Source organism: Aethalodelphis obliquidens, unplaced genomic scaffold (assembly GCF_003676395.1).
Source record: "Aethalodelphis obliquidens isolate GAN/ISIS:26980383/991018 unplaced genomic scaffold, ASM367639v1 scaffold5, whole genome shotgun sequence".
Taxonomy (NCBI): domain Eukaryota; kingdom Metazoa; phylum Chordata; class Mammalia; order Artiodactyla; family Delphinidae; genus Aethalodelphis; species Aethalodelphis obliquidens.
In genome coordinates, this window is record NW_020837949.1 from 74,627,925 (window position 1) to 74,651,794 (window position 23,870).

The 23,870-nt window shown below is 34.7% G+C and overlaps 1 protein-coding gene across 4 annotated transcripts in view; it reads right to left on the reverse strand.

Annotated features, from left to right (window-relative positions):
* The window catches only part of HYCC1 (hyccin PI4KA lipid kinase complex subunit 1), an 80,300-nt gene that overhangs the window by 12,159 nt on the left and 44,271 nt on the right, over positions 1-23,870 (reverse strand). For 3 of the 4 annotated variants that reach the window (XM_027102665.1, XM_027102666.1, XM_027102668.1), the window contains exons 4-10: positions 21,602-21,781; positions 20,666-20,746; positions 20,050-20,165; positions 19,581-19,676; positions 10,844-10,960; positions 7,788-7,875; positions 6,931-7,090 (exon numbers count right to left, since the gene is read on the reverse strand). In XM_027102665.1, the coding sequence (XP_026958466.1) occupies positions 6,931-7,090; positions 7,788-7,875; positions 10,844-10,960; positions 19,581-19,676; positions 20,050-20,165; positions 20,666-20,746; positions 21,602-21,781 (838 nt within the window). The remainder of the gene's footprint in view (positions 1-6,930; positions 7,091-7,787; positions 7,876-10,843; positions 10,961-19,580; positions 19,677-20,049; positions 20,166-20,665; positions 20,747-21,601; positions 21,782-23,870) is intronic. The other variant, XM_027102667.1, reaches the window with a different exon arrangement.

Sequence of the window (23,870 nt, forward strand, 5' to 3'; positions counted from 1 at the left end):
CATCTATATTGGGAAAAGAAAATTTGTTCCTCAAACAGCATTTTAGAATCTAAAAATAATGGAGCTTCTCAAAATGATTTTTTCTAAATTTCTTTAAAAAGTTTAAACAACTTTTAAAATAAAAACATAAGCATTATAAATTTCTAATTGTACACGTAGAATTCCAATAGCCAATTCTTTAAAGTTTGCTACTTTTGAGTTTAAAATTACCAATTCTTCATTTTTCAAAATGCTTTTATAACTATCAGCAATTTTGTTTTTCCTCAAATGCTTTACTTATAAAGTCATAAAATCTGATTAACAAAATAAATGTTCCGTGTCAAGATTTATGGCATTTACCTTCTGCAGTATCTAGAAAGACTAGCTTAAATGTTTTGAAATATTTACAAATAATCTTTTTTTTAATATTTAACTAAAATATACCTCTTATAATTATTCCAATTTGCTCAACAGTTAGAAAGTTATTAATGTCCTATTTATCAATATATTATATGATAGAAATTATTAACATTTTCTAAATCAATATCCATTTTTTTAAGTAATCAGTTTTAAATAAACTATTTTCCAACATGAATTGCATCTTTTTATTGTTCCATTTCTTATCTCATCTAATAAGTTAGTCCTAGATCACTGGGCAAACTGAAACAAGTCACATTTTTTGTCATTTTTTAAAAATATAATCACAGGTATCTTTGAATTTTATTATAATCGTTTAAATTTATTTAACTACCTTGGCATCCTTTAAATGGGAACTTAATGCTGAAAATGCAATAAACAGCTGTAACAACATGAAACTTCACTTTCTTTAGATTCACTCTATGTAAACTATATTTTGTTTCATTTTTCACTTAAACATTCCATATAATTAATTAAATACTCTAAAATTCTCAGGGTACTGATTTGGTATTACTAAGTTAGAAGACTTAAAAATATACATAGTACTTATTTTCCATTCTTTTTCACTGCTTAAAACTCTGTACTCTTGGATCTCCTAAGTCAAAATAATGATATGCAATATTATAAAAATAAACCATTTAACATATTCCAGGACCAAAAGCAGGGCAAAATTCAAAGAATCTAGATTACAAATATTCCTTTTATTGTTACACCTACCTGTTGCAAACAGTTGTAACCGTACATAAATGAGAATATAAGTTCAATCTATTCTATTTACCTGTCAATTTGGGATTGAGACAACAAGTATTAAAACAACTTTCTAAAAAATCCTGACTGTAATGGTGTTATACATGTCAGATAATAAAGTACTATACCTCAGGGTTTTAGAAATTACAAAAAAATCATTAAACTGATCATTACTATTATATCACATATGTATACTTTTTTGTTTGATATTACACTCAAACTAAACATGTTTGTCTCAAATTGAGGAAAGCCAATGAAAGGGTTGATCAATCACAGGATGATCTGAATAGCAAGCTGGCTAAAAAAAGCTTATCAAGAATACAATTATTGAGCAGTTAATAAAACAAAGTAAATAGTTTTAAATTAATAAAAGTCAGCCTTTACAGAGTGCTTTAATGCATACCAAAATGCTTTTCACTGACTTGTCTCATTATCTCACAAATACACAAGTGGAAAAAAGGTGGGCAGTAATAAAGAATTAGGATTTCACTAGATAAGACTTTTATCAGATAACTAGTTGGCAAAAATTATAAGCACTCATTATTTGCAACAATAACTTAATTAGAGGACTTTCATGGAATGGGTATTTCAACAACCATTTTAAAAGAAAGGAGGAAAGTTGTTACATTGTTCCAAGTATAGATAATTTTTTAAAAAGTGGAAGAGTGAGTCATAATGGTGGCGGTGGTAAGGAAAGAGACAAAGAAAAAAAATAGCAATTAAATTTGCTCTGGGAGAGGAGAAGGAATGGAAAAGTACAAGGAAATAAATAAGTATAGATTGTATAATAGAATCTTGTAGAGAATCATTCAGGGATTTAAGAAAAAGGGCTCTCATAGCTGAAATGGTAGATAATGAAAATAGCTTTAGAAGCAACATTTAAGAATAACTATAGAACAGAAGCATAATTATAAAGAAATACCTTCTGTTTTCCTTTTAGTTCTGTTTATTTTTTAAACGTAATAAATATTTAAGAAAATAAAACTGCATTTTTATTATTAATTTAAAAAATTGATTATTTCACTGTTTTATCTTATTTTTCTTATTGGAATTTTGATTCTTGTGACGGTCATAATCTACTCACATTCTTCTCTTACCTTACTTAATGCTTTTTAAAATCTTTATTCAATTATTATCTTTCTCTAATTGCATTTTACTTTCAAATTATGACTTCTAAATAGCCCTCAATCTGTAGGTGGCTCAAAAATCTAGGTTTAAAAAATACACACTAAGTGAAACACAATATGCTTAAAATAATTAACAAATCTATATAAACAAATCTATATAAATATATATAAAGCTATTAATTCTGAAACTATGACCCTTGAAAGTCAAAAGCAGCAACTCTACATTGTAATTTTACTTTCCAAACATATGTATTGACATGGAATTATGAATTCATTAAACCTTTCTCAAAAATTTATACACAAAGTTTAAAAAGTCTGAAAACACAACATTAAGTTAAGCCATGCCAGTACAATATTAAAATAATTAAGTGAAAAGTGGGGAAAATCAGACAAACACACTAGTTCTCAAACATGTCTCTCCAAAACAATACTTCAGCTGAAACCAACCTTTCTTTAAAAATCACCCTATTTAGTCACTGTCTGATCAGAATTAAAATTACAGGGCCTTGCGACATCTCCCTGGCTTGGGATGTTGATAGTCAGGGCGGATAAAGCATGCTGACAGAGGGCAGTGGTCAGAGGGTATATGGGAACTCTGTACTTTCCACTCAATTTTGTTGTGAGCCTAAAACTGCTCTTAAAAATAAAGTCTAATAATAATAATAATTTAAAAATTGAACCATCCAAAATATAATTCTAGAAATTTGGGTTGTTATTTAACAATAATAAGATGATGGCAAGGGATATATATTCTGAAATGTGTGGAAATGCTAAAGCTAAAGTAATTTTTTACCTTCCAAAAGGACATTTTCCATTAAAATATAAACTATAGATAAATTCTTAACTTTAAGAAAAGAATGGCAGATCTGTGAAGCTTCAGAGAATCCTGAAATATTGATACATTCTAAAAGAGCTCAGAAAAAAATTTTTGAATGCAAATGATTAAAACTGTTCCAAATTAATTTTCGAAAGACTAAACCATGAATTGGTTTTGGCTGTAAAGACAAAGAGATTTTTTCTGTTACAAATAATAAAAAGAATACATGTGATTAACTGCTCCAATTTAATGTATTTGTTTGCGTGTGCAATTTTTGGTGACTCAGATGTGCAAACACACTAATGGCTTAATTATCTATATTCCTTAATGAAAAAGGGAGATGGAAAGAAAAAAAGAAAGTTCTGCTTGGCTGCTTCTGTGGGACAACCTCATTTACTCCTGCCCCTCTTCTCCCCAGTTAGGATGGAAAATGGAGAAAAAAGGAGAGAGGCAATAAATAAAGACATAAATATGGAAGCAACCTAAATGTCCATCGACAAATGAATGAACAAGGAAAATGTGGTATATATACAATGGAATATTATTTATCCATAAAAGAAGGAACTCCTGTCACTTGTAGCAACATGGATGGACCTTGAGGGCATTATGCTAAGAAATAAGTCAGACAGAGAAAGACAAATACCATATGAGATTCCTTATATGTGGAATCTAAAAAAACTCCTAGATACAGAGATCAGAGGTGGGAAGTGGGAGTGGGTGAAATGGGTGAAAGTGATTAACAGGTACAAACTTCCAGTTATAAAAACATAAGTCTTGGGGATGTAATGTACAGCATGGTGACTATAGTTAATAATAAGACTGTATGGTGTATTTGAAAGTTGCTTAGAGAGAAGATCTTACAAGTTTTCATCATGAGGGGAAAAAAGGGTAACTATGTGTGGAAATGCATGTTAACTAGACTTATTGTGATCACATTTCACAATATATCCATATATTGAATCATTATGTTGTAGACCTGAAACTAATGTTATATGTCAATTATATCTCAATTTTTTAAAAGACACAAATAAAAGAAAAAAGAGAAGAAAAAGGGAAGAGATCCAAGAAAAGAAAAAAAAAAGGGCCAATTGCTTTCTTCTTTCCCAGCACTAGCAATAACAAGGAAAAAGACAAGGAGTAAAAAAAAAAAGAGTATTCCTTAAAGTTCATGTTTCTTGTCCCTTCTCCTTCCCCAACCCTCATCATCACTGCCTTAAAGTTGCATATTCCATATTCCTACCGTATGATACAATTCAGGGTCTGGGAAGAAATCCCTCCTCCTGGGAGGGTTGGTGTGGAAAGGGAATGGTAGGGATAGAGGTGGAACACGAAACACATTTAGCATTCCATGAAACAAAGAAACTCTAAATGTGTTTTCACACAGTCATAAACTAAGCTTACATGCTACAGTGCTGTGTTTCAGAAACATTATAAGATGATAAGGTTTTTGTGGATCACCCTGGAATCCACATGCCCTTTAACATAGTTTCTGCAAAAATTAATGTATAAATAAAATTGTTATAATATATATATATAATTCACATGTGAATGTAATATAATAAACATAATTTATATAAACAAATATAATTTAAAAATCCATTTACAACTTGAGAATGATCTATATATTTAAAAACTATAGTAAAGATACCTATCTTCCCCACAAGAAGCCAGTGTCAGCTAGAGCCCAGGACAATGATAAGGTGTTCAAATAGGAATCAGGACCATGGAGATGAAAAACAGAAAAGCTTTCAATTCAGCAACACAGGGTAACAATGAAAAATACTGCTCTAGGAAGGAAAGCCAAGACTACTCTAAAAAGGGAGAATGCAACCTACCTGTAGAGATAAATAAGGACCCTGGACTAGGAATATTTTAGAGTCCACTGGATAAAGAGAATTCACACTGCAGAAGAGTGGTAAACAAGACTTAGCTACATTCTACATGCGCCTGACTTGCTTTTCACAGTTCATTCTCTTTAAATCCTCATCCTTGACTTTTTTTTTATCATAAACAGGAGTTGCCCAAGTGTTAAGAGTTGTTAAGATTGAATAAGTGTAGGGAGACAGGTGACAAGTAAGGTTAAGGCTGTAGTCTTAAGACACTGTGCCAACCCTTCAAGTGGTAGCCAATATAAAATCTGGAAGATATGTAAGAATCTAGTATATACAATATATTGAAGTAGTCTTTTCTTGTTTTGGTAATTTACGGCTATACAATATTTCTGGAAAATTATTTCTATTTTATTGCACAGTACACATCTTATTCCATTAAATGCACTTATGGACACATACACAAATCTTCTTTCACACATACATATGTGCAAATACAATTAAACTTCAATATTTCACATTTTTAACTGCAGGACCTATATTTTTCCCCTAGTTCCCAATATGTCCACCTAAATAGAAAGAAGGGTAAGTGAAAAAGGAATTAAAATTCATTCTTGCATTTCCTGTAGTGGTAATTTTGGAGCAATTATGGCCACAACAGACGCATACGATCTGGGTCATTGCCTCTGTGTATATTTTCACTTGCTAATGCTTAAACAGAAAACGGATCTCTAGGGGAACATGGTGATATCTAATTAAATGACTTTCTACCTGTAATCTAGTCCCAAACTGTAGCATAATTTTCACTGAAGAAACTGATGTATGTTTAGACGCTGACTATATGTCTTAAACAGTAGCATAATTTGCCTTGATAATGGCAAATATTTACCACCTCTTTTGTGCCTTCCTAAAGGACTTTCGAGAATTGGTCACATTACTTTAAAAAAGGAAAAGATTGAAAATGATCATTGGTTAAGCTGGAAAATTTCATCATCATTTTTTTTTGGACATACTGTCTCCTAGATTCCCTGAGTAGAAACAATGGCAGCTGTTCTCATCATCAACTTTCTATTTCGCAGTGAATAATCTCACTCTTCTCACTTTTGCATTTTCACTATAGATATCATAGAGACAACTGGAACTATCAAATATACCAAAAGGAGCTACCATTTTCATTGCAGTTTGTAGCAAGGAGAAAACAGACAATCGATTTTGTTTTACTCCAATATATATGTTTGCTTGGAGCAAAGAAATGGCTTTTTGCTTCCCATTCTATGGTTAACGTCTAGGAAAGTGATAGTAATCTCCTTACACTGATTCTTGCCCACTACAACAACTTCTAGGTAGGAGGCGAGTTATAAAAAGAATAAGAAATTAAATAAAAAATAATAAGTTATAAGAGAACGGAGAGAGATGGAAAGCATTAAGAAGGCCATGGTAAATAAAATTCACTTCCAGTAGAATTTTTAAATAATAAAATGAAGCAGTCAAAAAGGGATACTAAAACAAACAATCTTACAAGAAAATTAACTTCTAGAAAATAGAAATGCCTAGAGTTGTATCAATACCATGGGATTCTTTACCAAGATGTCCAGAAGAAAATGTTAAAGTCCCTATTGGTTGTTCCATTTCAATATGCAAGTTTACCTGCTAAAAAGTTGAAAAATCAGAAACATTAAGGAATATTTGCAAATAGTTGTGAATAGAAACCCAAAATGTATTAATAATTGAAAAATGCATTTCCTACTCTCCTACTGTGTTGAAATAAAATTTAAGAGCCAATACAATGTTTAAATAAATTTTCATCCGTATATGTAACACAAGGGGCTCTGTGTTCTTATTGCCTGCCATCATTCATGGATAAGAAATGAAAAGTTAAAGGTGATCCAACAGCTCTTTATTCCATGCCACTATGATATTATTTACCAAATTTAGAAGTTACAGCACCTTAAGTACAGAGAAGAAGGGGACAGCAATAACAATCCTCTAATTTGAGGAGTGTTTTATTTCTTACCATGTCTTTTCCACCTATGACCTCTTATTGACATGCTGGTTACTGCATTTCTCGATATTCTAGAGGAAGTTGGTGTGATTTCAACTTGAATACACCTTGTACCCTCCTTACTAGATTTCATGGCACCATGAGGCAATGAAGCCTGTATTGCATTGGCAACCTAAAAAGGAAAAATATAGTTCAAGATTGGCATTAAACAGATGTATTATTATACCCTTAGATAAAACAAGATGTTAAATTCTTTTTTCAATTTGTTTATTGAAGTAGAGCTGATTGACAATGTTGTGTCAACCTCTGCTGTGCAGCAAACTCGCTCAGTTATCCACAGATACATTCTTTATTTATAGTCTCTTCCATTATGGTTTATCCCAGGATATTGAGTATAGTTCCCTGTGTAAGACATTAGGACCATGTTGTTTATCCCAAGATGCTAAATTTTAACAGATTTTTAAAAAGAATAATTCCTTCAAGATCTTTCATAAGATCCTCTAAAATGAGGAGTAAGAACGCAGAAGGAAACATGGTTAAAAATATATGTGATGAAATTTAAAATTCCAAAATACTAAACTATATTTCCAAATGCCTAATGCTAATTAATAAATGCAGCTTGAGCATGTTAATGAGAATATTCTTAGAAGTGAAAATGACTATTCATATCAGGCTAAGACGTTAGCCTAATGAAATTTTCAAATTATATATACCTTTTTCGAGTAACAAATTTTTCCACTATAACAGGAACATGAATCACTGAGTACTGATAATGTATTAATGCACTACAAATGGCTACTTCTCAATTTATAGTTCTAAATTGAGAAATTTTAAATTACAAAATTTACATAAATAAGTGAGACACCTACCAGCAATGGCTCTGGATATAATTCTAGCTGGGCTCTGTATATAATATCATCCAATGCTTTTTGAGCTAGATCCCATTCTCCATTATAACTATAAAATTAAATGAAGTATAATTACTTTAAATTAATTCTATATAACTGAACAAGATATAATGAGAAATTGTTTATCTTTAATAAAGAAAATAATAGATCGTATTAGCACATTGCTTAGCATTCCACCCTCATTAAATATATATTTCTAAATCTTTGAATTCCTTTCAACTGTATCTGAATGCCTATTAATAGCAAAGAAAATTTTACAGATGTAATTTCTTCTCTAAAGAACATGTCTATTTATAGAACAGATAGCCAAAAAGCTAGGCAATCTCAAAGCACTTTACGCTTTCAAAACAAGTCAGAGCATAATAAATGATATACCTTAGAATAATGTTCAGAACACTGTATGGTCAAACTACTCTGTAACTCCCATGGTTTTTAACGAAAATCTACAACTACTGTGGCTTGCAGCATCCTAAGTAGTTACTTCTTTGCATTCACATAGTCATTTAGAAGTGTATGTGACATATGCTGCAAATATCACAGAGATATTGGGAAAAAAGTGCATGTGTATATTAGTTTTCAAAGATATGGCCAAACTCTTCCTAAAAATTGGCTAAATGATGGAACGGACAGAGAAATAACCACTTGCTCATCTGACAACAAAATAAAGAAGTGTGAATTACATCAAGCGTGCAAGTGAGGCCTAAAAAATGGAAGGAGCATTGCTCTCACCCTAAAAACAAGATAAAGCCAGGTAATCTACAAAATCATAACTTCTCATGAATCCAACAAGGAGCTAAGGTCACAGGGCAACCAAGTAGCCCGAAACCCAATGGCAGCCAGGTGCCCCTGAAGAGAGTGAGGCCACAATGCAGGTGGGTAAAAAGAATTCAGCTAAACTTTTCAACAAATTTCTAAAAGCCAGGTGTGGGCCAGTACAAAAACTCTGGAAGCAGATACAAGGGGACGTCACACCCACTCATAAGCTCTTCTCCACAAACCACCTTTAGGCACTCATAAGAAAAACTAAGCACAGGGCGGGGGACCAGAGAAAGCTGCTCTTGGTAGTGCAGGCCTGAAGGAGAAGAGTGGCCACCAGAGCAGGAAAGACACCAGACAGATCCAGCCAGACACTTTCAGTGGAACAAAAGTTTAAAGCCTTTGGGGAAAGAGCAGAAAAACCCTTTCACCCCGAGGGCGGAGGTGAAGACCAACTCACTCTCGCTGTGAGGGAGAGAAAAAGAAAAAAAGCCTCTGCATGTAGGGGAGGATCAGGAAATCATCCTATGCTGAGAAGAAGGAAGGCCAGAGGTCTCCTACCACTGGAGGAGGGGCAGGACCACTGAGGAACTCCCACCCAGATAAGCAGGGACATAGGGCCTGCTTAGAACTGAGGCTAGACGAGGACAACAGAAAACACCACTTCTCCTCCCTCCCACCCCCAACCAGGCTAGTACACATCTAGAAACATGCAGCAGCACTCTACTGCTGGAGGAGGGGCAAGAACACGGAGAGAGACCCTCTCTGAGGTACAGACATACCCGGAAAGCTAAAAGCTGAGGACGGAGCAAGAGTATTGAGGAAAAACTCTCCAGCAATAAGTAGCAGGTAACATAAAAGGAATTTGGAGTAGGTGGTGCAATATAGGTAATCATAGCAGCAATGAATCCAGTCCCAGCTCACTCCTGCCTACAAAAACTCTACTAGCATCCTAGAAAAGAGGCATATCCATTTCCAGGCATAAATAATATTTATCTCAATCTTTACTGTCCTACCCATGAACAAAATAATGATCAATCAAGTATTACAAAGCACACAAAAAGCAAGAAGAAAACAACCCACTGTCAAGAGACAAAAACCAACTGAACCAAATTCAGAGATGACTCAGATGTTGTACTTACTTGGGAAATTAAAATAACTGAGATTAATATATTAAATGCTCTAGTGGAAAAGAGGGACAACATGTATGAACTGATGGGTAGTTTAGCAGAGAGGTAGAAACTATAAAAAAAAGCCAAATGAAAAGGCTAGAAATAAACACAGTAACAGAGATGAAGAACCCCCTCAGTGGGCTCATTAGTAGACTCAACATAGTCAAGGAAAGAATCAATGAACATGAAGATAGATCAACAGAACTTAATCAGAAACACAAAGCAAAAAGGAGAGAAAATAAAATAGATCAGAGCATCTAAGAGCTGTGGGACAATACTAATGGTCTAACACAGGGGTCAAGAAACTTTTTTTTAAAGAGCCAGATAGTAAATATTTTGGGCTCGTGGGCCATACAGTCTCCACTGCAACTAGTCAACTCTGTCACTGTAGCACAAAAGCAACCACAGACAATACATAAACAAACAGATATCACTGCTTTTCAATAAAACTTTTTAAAAACCAGGGAGCATGCCAGATTTGGCCCAAAGATCATAAATTCTGCCTTCAGTTAAGAAGCTTATAATCTACTGGGGAAAATTAAGGTATCAAGTGAATATAATATAAAGTATAGTAAGATATGTGTAGTAAGAGAAGTACAAAGTAGTAAAAGGGTGCAAAGAAAAATACTAATATCTCAAGTATCAAGTAAGACTGAGCATCAATATTAGAAATTAATAGCAAATTCATAATAAACTTTGATGAAAGAGGCTCTAAGATGTTTCTCAAGAATTAAAATTTCTGGAAATGGAAAAGGGATATTCATTAGGGAAAAATTGCTACTTGGAAATTACAGCAAAAAAAAAATTGAGTAATGAAGAAAGAAACTGTAAGTGTATTTAGGTGTCACTAATTTTCATTCTGTCCCTGAATTAAAGAAAGACGATGAAGTGTTTTAGTTGGTTACAAATTCTTTAGAATATTAAAAGATATGTTTTAAATAATAAAACTATTATCAAGATATTGATTCATATTTTTTTCACAAAAATATGCTGATTGTTTATTGAGATTATAATATAGCAACAATAAAATAACAGACTATAATTTTCCAAAGAGATCAAAGATTAACTTTGTATATGAAATAAACTTACAAGGCAAAATAAATTCCTGTTAACATTTGCACCATGAATCCTGAAGAAACCGGTACCCTGCTACTTATACCTTTGTATTTTCTTACATGTTGTCGAGGATATCCACAAACACAGATTCTAGAAAGACCAAAATAAATATATTTGTAAAATTAGTAAAAATTAAGGTAATTTATTTTTTAACATTTATAAGCCAACAATGTACGAGGTATGCTCTCATAACAAACCAAACAGCAATGAAACAAAGAATCTTTCAAAACAGAACGTTTGTCTGTAACATTTTACTGAGTAAGTTAGACTGGGAAAAAATGTAGAAAGCTGGGGGTATGTTAATATAAAGTAAGTGAACCAGATTATCAGAGTTGGTTCACTAATTTTGATCAATCATTATTACTGACCAAATTATTAATGATTTTTGGTTACCATAAAACATGAAGCTCAGCACTATTCATCATGAATAGATCAGTGGTATGATCCTCTATTCCCGATAAAGTTCTTGACACAAACTGCAGGCTCCAAAAAAGTATTCTAAAATTAGACTCAAACTTCATACAGTATATCTTAATAAATTTCAGATAGATTGAAAATTTTTATGTTAAAATACCATAAGAGGGGACTTCCCTGGTGGCACAGTGGTTAAGAATCCGCCTGCCAATACAGGGGACGTGGGTTCGATCCCTGGTCCAGGAAGATCCCACATGCTGCAGAGCAACTAAGCCCATGCGCCACAACTACTGAGCCTGCGCTCTAGAGCGCATGATCCACAACTACTGAGCCCGCGTGCCACAACCACTGAAGCCCGCGCGCCTGGAGCCCGTGCTCTGCAATGAGAAGCCCACGCACTGCAACAAAGTGTAGCCCCCACTCGCCACAACTAGAGAAAGCCCACGTGCAGCAACGAAGACCCAATGCAGCCAAAAAAAACCCAAAAAAAGTAACATACTATCATCAGGGAGTGAAAAGGAAAGAATAAGAGGAATGTATAATTATCCCCACATTTATTGGGGGGGTTGGATAGCTGGCTGGCTGGTAGTGCCACTAAATCAATTAGGACAAGTAACACATACTGTTTTGGAAGGTGCTAAGTTTCAGATATGTTTATTTTTAGGTATACAATATAGGTATCAGTTTTGTCTGTCATGTCCTCTCTCCCACCCCCAACGTCTTCCATTAATAGTACCTCTATCCCTCTTACCTTTAGGAAGTAGTCACCCCCTATAAAATTAAGTATAACCATATGATTATGGTGAGGCTGACAATAAAACTGCCTGTGACAAGAGATCGCTACTCTGAGATCTATTTTTCCCTTCTTCCTTTTAATAACATATATAAAGGCACACTCCCCTCCACACTCCCCAACCAATTTTAACTAGAACTATGGCCACCTGCTAGAGACCATATTTCCTAGGCTTCCTTGCATCTAAGTGTGACCATGTGACTAGTTCTGGACAGTGGTCTGTTAACTGAAGTCGTATGACTTCTAGGCTGTACCCTTAAAAGGCAGCTGCTTGCCTTCCACTCTCTCTTTCTCCCTGCTTTCAGAATACAAGGCAGATGTAATAGTAGTGATTCATCACCATACAGACAAGAGTAAGACCATAGGGAATGGTAGAATCCCAAGAAAGAAGGAGCCTGAATACTTTAGAAACAGAGCCAATCTGCCCTCAGACCATCTATCAGCTTGGACTTTTATGTGAAAGAAAAATAACCACTTTATTTAAGTTACCATTATTTCTGTTAAAACAGCCAAACCAAAATTTAACCTGATACAGTACTCTTCCAATAATGCTACTATGCAACTTGGCCCTATAGGGGTTTGTATAAGCTTCAGATGGCACAATCGAAACTTTTGCTGGATTGTTTTTCATAGTGAACCTGGGAGAGATGCTCTTTTTCCTGCGTTCACTAAAGGAAGACAATGTAAGCTTTTAGCTGCCTGTGGTCACTGCTCTTACCACATAGAAGAAGCCTATCTTCAGTAAAAAAAAAAAAGTACAATGCCAACAGATGAAAATGAGGTAAGAGAGAGAGAGGAGAGAATAGCCTGATAACAGTTGAGCCTCTGCATCTAGTTGACCCTGAGGCCAGTTCCATCCCTGCTCTTCCCAAGTACTAACAGCCAAAAATTTTCCCTTTGATATTAGGTAGTTTTACGTAGGTATCAGTCAGTTGCAAGAGAAAGAGTTCTAACTCTTACAAGGTATCTATGGGACATCTTGATGAAGATGTTTACTGAACTGGATACACAGGTTTAGAAATCAGGAAAGAAGTATAGGATTTAAGAAAGAGAATATGGTCAGAAAAATAAGTTATTGCTGTTATTACACAACTTTTAAAAAACAACATTGCCATAGCTCTAGGATGGTCAATCAACTTTTAAATTTACTTTAGGTAAGAACTAGAGAGATAGTTCTCTCAATTCACAAAAGAAATAGGATTCCAGGTTCTCTTGTTTTCTCTACTAACTACCTATAAGGAAATAAGCAGTTATCTGTTAGAAGCTGTATTTACTTCTTTATTCAGAAGTGCAAAGGGTTAGTGTCTTAGTCCGTCTGGGCTGTTATAACAAAATACAACAGACGGAGTAGTTTATAAACAACAAAAATTTATTTCTCATAGTTCTAGAGGCTGGAATCACAAGATCAGGGTATCAGCATGGTCGGGCGAGGGCCCTCTTCAAGGTTGGAGAGTTCTTGTTATATCTTCACATGGCAGAAGGGGAGAGAGAGATCTGGCTAAGAACACTAATCCCATTCTCAAAGGCCCCACCTCCTAATACCATCACATTGAGCATTAAGATTTCAACATAAGAATCTGGGGATGGGGGGAACACAAACATTCAGATCATAGCAGTTAGGGGGTTTTGTTTGTTTGGTTTTTAGCAGTTAGTTTTTAATAACTACTAAAACTTTACCCAAACTGTAGCAAGTGACTTCAGGAATTTTTCATTTATCAATGAAAAATTTTTAAACAATAAAAACTGAATTATTTCCTTTAATCATAATTTTACTTAATGGATCACAAATCTGAAGTGGAAGAGATCATCTATCATTCGTTCATTGAACAAATAGTTACTAAGTTTTTACTGTATGCCAGGCATTTCTCTTGAACTCTAAGGAGACAGCAGTGAAAAAAACACCAAAGTTCCTGACCTCATGATATTCCAGCAGTTGACAGGCTATACCAAGTGAACAAACAAGGTAATAACAGTGTTATAAGTGCTAAAAGGAAATAAACTGGGGTGGGAAGGTGCTACTATAGAAAAGATGATAATGGAAGATCTCTCCAAGGAGGTAACATTGAGCTGAGACCCAAAATAATCTAGTGCTAGCCAGCTGCAGCATAACTCATAATGGCAACTCTTTACCCTCTTTTCTCCAGTCCTTTTTTTTTTTTTAAATAATTAATTTTTGGCTGCTTTGGTTCTTTGTTGCTGTGCGCGGCTTTCTCTAGTTGCGGTGAGTGGGGGCTACTCTTCGTTGCGGTGCACGGGCTTCTCATTGTGGTGGTTTCTCTTGTTGTGGAGCACGGGCTCTAGGTGCACGGGCTTCAGTAGTTGCGGCACGTGGGCTCAGTAGTTATGGCTCGCGGGCTCTAGAGCACAGGCTCAGTAGTTGTGGTGCACGGGCTTAGTTGCTCCGCGGCATGTGGGATCTTCCCGCACCAGGGATTGAACCCGTGTCCCCTGCACTGGCAGGCAGATTCTTAACCACTGCGCCACCAGGGAAGCCCTCTCCGGTCCTTGCTTTTAATAATTAAGAATTCTGATTTACTCATCAGTACTCTGAATGCTCTCTTCAAAGATATTCTTTTCACATAGATCCTTCACTGAATTTACATAAAACGCAGAACAAAGCAAAAACAATCAACAAAGCTACATGTCACATGAATGCCTGACTCCTCTGTTCATCAGAGGGTATCCTGAAGTTGCCTGACTTCCCTTTACAAATCCAAAACATAAGGACTCGACCTTACGAAGAGCAGCTGAGTGGCCTAACCTCCACTGCTATATTAAACTTACTCTGCAGTCACATATAGGTATCTCCCAAATTCACAAACCATGATAAAATAAAATTCCTTTTAGAAGGCATATTTGTCAATACATTTCTGGAAGAAGTTCTAAGTATCAATTTGTAAGTGAGGGAAACTACTGCCATGATTCTCATTCTCTGTTGAGAGATACTATCTCTTTCTTAGACTGAGAGAAAACCTGTGAGATTGTTCTCAATATACTGAATTACAAACCACAAAATGATTAGAAAGCCCAATTCCAGTGGGGCTGACTGGAGAGAGTATTTATTTAGAACTTAAAGTAGAAAAGTAAATAGATTAACTACTATCATTAGATCATCAGACCAGTGAGTAGAAACTAGCTAGAAAAAAAGGGAAACAATGATTTTTCTATTTTTTAACTTGAGAAATATTTAAAATTTGGTCCAGTTCTATTTCGTATCCATCTGGATAAAATACATAGACTATGAAATAAAACTAACCAATTTCAAAACCTCTTCCTTTTCTGCTCTGCTTTTTAAATAGTGAGGAGAGGGGAGGTGAGGAGAAGGCCAGGAGAGCAGAAAAAGTGGGGGAATAAGGGAGAAAAGAGAAAATGGAAGAAATTCCTACACAGTAATGAGCACTTTTCTGTTCTTATGCTTCTGCTCTTTGAAATTAGGAGCCTAATAAAGGCTGCATCTTCTATCACTTTCCTCAAGAGAATACCATATACAAAAATAGTGCTCAAGTTGCTGGAGAAGAGATTATCTCAGATGGGTTGTAAAAGGAAGGATGGAGAAGATTTACAATGGTGGAAAGGTGTACAAAGTAAATAATAAGCAATGAAAAGTCAACTGTAGGTTCTTTCAACAAGGAATTTCCTAGTATAAGATATGCTCTAGAACAGCTGGCAACTGCAAACAGGTGGGAAAAAAGAAAGAGCGGCTGTGTATCTAGAGTGAACATGTGTGTTCATCATTGGGGTGCTAGCTGTCATTTATTGAACGATAACAAAGTGACATACACTGTGCTAAGAGCTTGTTCTCTCTCTCTCTCTCTCTCTCTCTCATTTTATCAGGCAGGAAAATTAATCCACAAGATGGTTTATTTGCACAAAGCTGTCCCTAATAGACAGAAAACAAGAAGAAATCTGTTCAGTGGTCAGGAAGGCTGATTTAGGAATCAAGAGTGGGTCAGTGTTTCATTACAGGTTCACAGGAACAAATACACTGATCAAGAATCCCTAGCAGTACATATTCAAGTCAGTCACCGAGGTGACTCACCAAGTGAACAAAATCAGGACAGTCCCTTAGACAATGGGGGAAAATTTAATTTACAGCTTAGTACAGTTTCATCTTTAATATTTATATTCTACATCAAAAGGCAAGATAAGCCATTTCTTAAACACAATTGTATTAAAAGAGATGCTCAAAAAAGAAGAAAAAAGGAAAAAACTATTTCCCCAAATTTAGAGGACTTAAGAATATACTAATAAAACTTATTTGTAGTATTGGTGGGTATGTTGCTTTTAGGAGGGCCATATGTAATATTTAGTACTAGCAGAAAATAAAAACTTGTTGACTAAAACTCAGTCTACCTCTTGCCTCCTTTCAGATCTCTCTTCTAGTGGTTCATGCACATATGCAGGAGGAAAACACAGGCTATCAAGCTGGCCATCAGTCTGCTTACAGTTAACTGAAGCAAAGCTTATAGTTAACTGAACAGATTTTTGACCAGTAGAATAGATTTGTATGTATGCGTGGAGGGTGGGAAGTGTCCAGGATTGTTTTAATTCCACGATTCATTACAATCAGAAGGTCAAAAAAAGAACAGAACACATTTGTCACTGAACCTAGCTCAGGTATTCCACGAAATTTTTCTGGTTGTATTTATGTGTCCTTCCTCCTAGATAACCCAGTCTATCATTTTGGTATAATTATCATCAACAACCAAACTAATCAGCAATCTGAAACAACTGCCACACGGCCAAAACAACTTGGTGTGATCACTTTATTTTATTCTTCAGGAAAACCTGCACCAGGACTAAGATCATGAGGAATCTCTTGTACTTTAACTATCATAATCATTTATAACTTACTTATCATCATAGTTCTATAACTAATTTTCCTTCCATAGCTCTGGACTAGGCTTTGCTTGATTAGATACTAGTGCTTTCTAGTTCTTTGCTATACATCTTTAAAGTGTACACCTTAATTAGAATATTTGATAAATGATTAAGGGAATCCAGAGTTAAGAGAAATAAATAACTAGATTTTAAACTATTGAGAATACAGTAATAGGGAATCTAAAACAAAAACAAAAGCAAACTAAAAAAGATGGAAACGATAAATTTGATGGAGTTCCTATTACATCATGTTCTGTGGCTTAAGACTTAGCATTATTAAATAGTTTAAGTCTTTTGAATTACATAGATCTCTTTCCTCCCTCATTTTCTTATAGCTAGTGAGTATACTAGAGTGTTTCTTGTGGCACAGAATTAATGTAATATGTTTCTACTAAAACCTTCCTCGGCCAAAATCCTATAGCTAGTTTTCAAGTAATTGGTGTTTCTATTTGTTTTCAAAACCAGCTCTTACTTCTGTTCTTAAAGGATAATCTAAGTCCCTGGTTAGTTAAATTGATATATTACCAATTTTCTACCCAGAACATAAAAGTAATTATACTGAAGATAGTGCATTCGAGTTACACAGGACAGAAACCAGTGACACATGTTCTTTCCTAACTTTGCCATCAGTCATTTCAGGAAAACATCAACAGTGGTCCTTATTTAGGAAGTTGTGTTAGAACATTTGTATGTATTAGAACGTTAGAGCTTCAAGCATATTAGAATATTCCTAGGTCCTACCATCTAAAATACTGCTTTAAAGTAGTGTGTTTTAAGCTCTACAGGTGAAAAGTTCCTGCATCTAACTACTCCTTAAGCCAATGTTTCTGAAGTGTTGGTTCTTACACTCATTTTAGTGCATAACAACATTTTCACTGGACCATAATGAAATGAGAAACAAGGAATGCTAAACATCTCACTTTTGGCTTATAAACTGTTGTCCTTCCCTTCCATTCTACCCCTTTTGGATGTTAAAATACTCTCCCCTTTCATTAAATAATGTTGATGGTAGATATTTATAATACAATGACTTGACAGAAGACAAAGTCGGCAACACCATGTAAATACCTACTTCAGCTTTCTTGAAATTTTACAGATCTGTGAAATTCAAAAACTCTGGGCACCTCTGCCTTTAAAATATTTAAAACAAGAAACATATTAGAAAGAGTAAGTGAGAGAGATGGCACACTGGTACCATCTTCTAAGGTGCAGCAAATGTACTTGTGCTCCAATTCAGGAAATATCTGAATGACTCTCCACTTCTCTATCTTCTCTAATAAGCCCCCTGCCTTGTTACCTCCCTCTCCCTCTCCCTGGTCCTATGTGGTTTTCTATCTTATTCAATAGAATCAATTTAGGTTTTCTGTTTGTTTTGTTTTGACTTCATTTCTAAGTATTGCTCTATGCACCCTCCCTCTTACTAACTTTCCAAAGCTACATTTTCTTTCTTTTTTTTTTTTTTTTTTTTTGCGGTACGCAGGCCTCTCACTGCTGTGGCCTCACCCCTTGTAGAGCACAGGCTCCGGACGCTCAGGCTCAGTGGCCATGGCTCATGGGCCCAGCCGCTCCGCGGCATGTGGGATCTTCCCGGGCCGGGGCACGAACCCGTGTCCCCCGCACTGGCAGGCAGACTCTCAACCAGTGCGCCACCAGGGAAGCCCCAAAGCTACATTTTCTAAATAAGTTTCCCAAATCTAAATTATTTTACAAGTTCCTTAATTCTATATTTTCCCTTATTTACTTGAATCACCAAAGGCATTTTCTCCGCCTTGTTTTTTTTGTTTTCTTTTGTTTTTGTTTTTTTAAAAAAAGGTAACAGGGACTTCCCTGGTGGTCCAGAGGTTAGGACTCCTCGCTTTCACTGCTGAGGGTGCAGGTTCAGTCCCTGGTTGGGGAACTAAGATCCCGCAAGCCATGCAGTGTGGACAAAAAAAAAAAAAAGTAACATCTTCAACATAGAAAATGTAGAGAATGACAGAAAAATCACACAGGAAAAAAATTAAAATAAACTATAATTCCACCAAGTAGATATAACTATTGTTAATATTCTGGTCATATTCAGTCAACGCTGGAATCACACCATATATACTATCATTAAGTACTCTTTTAAATCAGAATTCTTAAATATTTGCATAGTATACACAAGGATTACCATAATTTACTTAACCAAGCTCTTGGCTAAATTTTTTTTAACACGAAAAGTTTAAAAACCAGTATCTCTTACTTCCTTCTTGGTACCAAATTAGAGCACAAAGAAAATAACTACCTAGATAGATAGATAGATAAACAGACAGATAAAAAAGCAAAGAAAACAGAAACCAACCACATGCCAAAAACTGAAAGGTCATAATAGTTCCATTCTTTTAATTATACAGTATGATCCTTTTCTAATTAAATATTCTATTGAAATGTTATTCAGCTTTACCCGCTTCACTGTGTTTTTTGTGACTTCATTGTGTTTTTACGGAGCTTTCTGTATGTCAACTACGTGGAGCTTTACATTAACCTATTTAGTGTTTCAAGCAAATGATTAAACAAAACAAAAATAACTTAGATATGTAACAAACTAGCAATCCTAGATTCACATATTTCAATACTAAAAACATTTGAATTTTAATTTACCTTGAACAAATTTGACACAGTGATTGAAGAGAAACACTGGGCATATAAGTTAGGGCAGCATTGTAACACAACAAAAGGAATGTCAACACTTCAAACCTAAAGATAAACCAAAAGAATATTTACAAATCTTGAGAATTCTTAGAAGTCAACTGTAATTAAGCAAGCATTGGGGAGGGATATTATGTTACAAAACAGACCTGTACAATATAATCACACCAATAAGAATACAAAACTGAAAGAAAAAAGTAACAGTCGTATGAAAATTATCTTAAAAATTCAATGTTCCAGATGACATCTGAAGCAAAGTGTAAGTGACAAATCGGGAAGATGTGTTTTTCTCTTGTATAAAATGACTCAACATTTTAAAAATTGTTACATACAACTCATTAAACATTATTTATAAATCTACTGAAATAATTTCTTAAAAAATTAGCATGGTACAATAGCGGGTTATGTCTCCACAGTATACCTATTCTGTGCTGTCAGCATCTCCCTTTGGGGGTGAGGTCCGCTGTACACAACTTTTGACAAGCCATGCTGGGATAGGGCGCTCTCGGTCAGAGCCATGGACCCAATGCTGGAAGGCTAAAGAAAAGACATGTGAATAAAGAAAAAACCATTCTGTTGAAGATGTGGTATTTAGAATATATACACCAGTAAGAATGACTGCCATGAACATCATACATCTTGGAAATATTCAGACTGCCTACTAAGTATTCTGCTCAAAGATTTAACAAATAATTCAAAACAAACCACAAATAGAAATACAAAATAGTTTAACTTTAAAAATTCTACCCCAGAAATACATAATTGCCACACATAAAAAATCTAATCTTATCTGTCAGGAGAAGGGGAGAATATTTCAAAATGAATACTTTTAATAGAGCTTTTAAAATCAGGTTTTAGTTTAATGATTTTGATTGCCCATTTTTACTTTGGGAATAGCCAATACTTTGTGTGGTGTTTTATACTTTTTAAGGCACTAATAAACTGATAAAATTTTTTGTCTCAATAACCAGACCCTAACTTATAGCAACTTCAAATCTTAGGACCAATAAACTTACTTTGATAAAAATGTCACTTACCTCATGATATACAGATGGTTTGGATAAAGATGGAATCGTAAAACTCAATACTTTGCTATGTCCCTGTTTGTCAACTATTTCCTACAAAAGTGAAAGAAAATATCTTACAATATTTATTTTTTACACATAAATTTAAAAGCTGAATTTAAACTGTTAGTCTAAAAAAAAAAAAGACCTGAGAAGAAAGGAATTTTAAATTCAGCTAAAATCTTAAACTATGATAATCGATTATTCACAAATACTAGGAGTTAACCTTCTCCTTAAAATGTAAGTAACACAGTTTTAAGGATGAAATACAGATGTAGTGTGGTAATAATCATTGATTTTTTCTCATGTAAAAAGTTCTACTTTCTAAATCAATTAACATAGTTATGAAATACATTATGAAATGACCCTTAAATTTTTTTTTCCACTTTAAAAAGTACAAACCTTAAGTATGTATCTAGAATATTGTACTATTTAATATACAAACACTATTAGTAATGTAAACTATATATTTTAAATGAATGGTGTGAAGTCTGGAGACAGTCCAGATTTTACAGAATTATTATTGGTAGATATTAGACTAGATCTTTTCTCCCAAACTTTCTGTGAAGGTCACAACAGACAATTTATAGACAGTGGATTTTAAGTTTAAAAAATTGAAAACTCAACACTGGTATTTTCAGATACCTCCATAAAATCATTTAAATGGACTGATTTTTAGTCTCCAATCAATCAAAAAATGTATATTTACATAATTGTATGTATGCCCATATAGCCTTCAACCTCCAGAAAGTTATTTTTGGGAGAATGAGCTACGAGTCATTTGATGTATTAAAAATAAATATTAGCTTTACTAAAATGAAGAATAGTTGCCATTATGTATTCATTTTGTTGAAAGGGTTATATGCTTGGCTTTTGTCAGAAAACATTTTAACTATATTAAATACAAACCAAATTGTAAACCCCTAGGAGAAGAGCTTCAATGCATCCACTGCTATGCACATTTCTGCTGGCTGAGACGGCAAGGTAGCACCAAATCAGTTCTGGAAGAAACTGCAGTGTAAATCGAAGCAACTGCTCCTCTCCGCTGCGATAGAATTCAAAGAGCTGGTGACAGACAGGTTCTAGCAACTGCAAGAAAGACAAAATATTCATTCACGGACTGGACTGTATTTGAATGACACTGATGTATTAAATATAAAAGGTTTTCCCTGATTGGTAATTACTGAAATATACAAATGTTTCCATTTTTTGGAAACACAAAACTATTCACAGCTAAGCTATTTAGTAATGAACTCTAGTGGAAGGCCAAACTGCAAACTAAGTGTATACTGAAGCACTTTATAAACTCTAAAACATTCTGTAACTCGAAGGTAGTATTGTTATTAAAACCGTATCTTTTAAAATTCCTAAAATAGATAGGTTGTGAGAAGTTCCTTCCTGAATGTCCTTGCTTCCAGATAAAACATGTCAATATATATGATTGGCTACAGGGTTGGAGAAATTGAAATGGGAGTCCTAGGGAGTTACTGTCTCATTGCCCTCCTGAGTTATAACTAGGCAGCATGGGACAGCAATGACCAGTATGTGGAGGGAGAAGCTGAATAATATAAAGCCCCTAGGTCTAGTTTCTTACTGTAACCATGGTTAATTCCCCTGGATGATCTAAACGTTGCTATCATTTTATTTTAAACTTGATTTGGACTTACTGATAGCCTTTTTTTCCCCCCACCACACTCCCCCAGCTACCCAGTTAACAGAGCTGACTGTATCTTTATAACAGACATTTTTTTAAAAAATCAGAAAGTCAAGATAAGAGACTCTTATAGGTAAGTATTATCTTAAAGCATATATAATCACACACGTCATTAACAAATATGTCAGGGCTACTTTTCAAACAAGCAGGCTACTATTATATTTTAAGCGAATGGGAGTTCATTCACTTCACTAACTTAGGCAATAGATTGACGTCAATTTACGAAACAGATTTTCTACTGCCAATAATTGGAATGAACAGGAACTAAAGTGGATGTTTTGATTTCAAAAAAGTTCAATATGTAAAGCAAACCGGGTATAATTAAAGTCAGTATTACAGAAAAAGTTATACTTTAATAAATATTGACTAAATCAAACTGGTCTTTCCTATTGAAAAACTATCTTCTGACAGTTAAGGAACATTTTTCCACTCTCAGAATGGTCATCAGAGTGCAACAGGTGTCCACTGTGGCATGGCAAAGGCAAAAGGAAACTGCAGGGTCAGAGGCAAAGTAACCCCATTCACAGATAGCAAGGAAAGTTTTTAGGATAGGAATTTGGAAGAATGGAGAGGGGGATGGTGGAAGAAAGACTGGTAGGGGAATGTTTAGCTTTCAGGATGGAGTTTTAAAATTTCTTTGTGGACCAGGGTCGATAATCTTGTACTGTGGTGTAATATCGGTCTTCTCTAAATACCACGGAAAGCTTTGATTAAATCAATTAATATAGTCTAAAAATTATCTGCAAGCTTGTGAAACTTTATGCTGAAAATTTATTCAATAGGCTGCATGAACACATAATCAATTTTAATCAAAACACTCCAAAAGGCCTTTTAAACTGGTTTAAAATCTAAAATTAAATGGAGTTTTGGTTTATGAAAGCAGAACCAAATGAAGACAGATTCAAAAGGGATGCAGAAGTTATATATTGCAATGAGATTAGATGAAATTATGCATATCAAAACACTAGAGGTAAATACCAGTATCTGTGCAGGATTTTACAGCTTGCAAAGTACGTTCACATATATGAACCCATTTAATTCCCACAATATTATATGGTACAATGTCATTACCCTCATGTATACTTTCTACATAAGGAAATTGAGACAAAGAAGCTATCAACTGAAATCAAAAACATCACACAGCCCACGTCTGACTGAAGGCAAGGCTTTCTAACTCCTTTATAAACATACCTGAAAAATGTCGGAAAAGAATAAAACAATATACAATGTGGGAAACACAAGCAGTGTCTGACTTATCTAACCTGAATATATATATATATATATATATATATATATATATATTTTTTTTTTTTCGATATGCGGCCTCTCACTGTTGTGGCCTCTCCCACTGCAAAGCACAGGCTGCGGACGCGCAGGCTCAGCGGCCATGGCTCACAGGCCCAGCCGCTCCGCGGCACGTGGGATCCTCCCGGACTGGGGCACGAACCCGCGTCCCCTGCATTG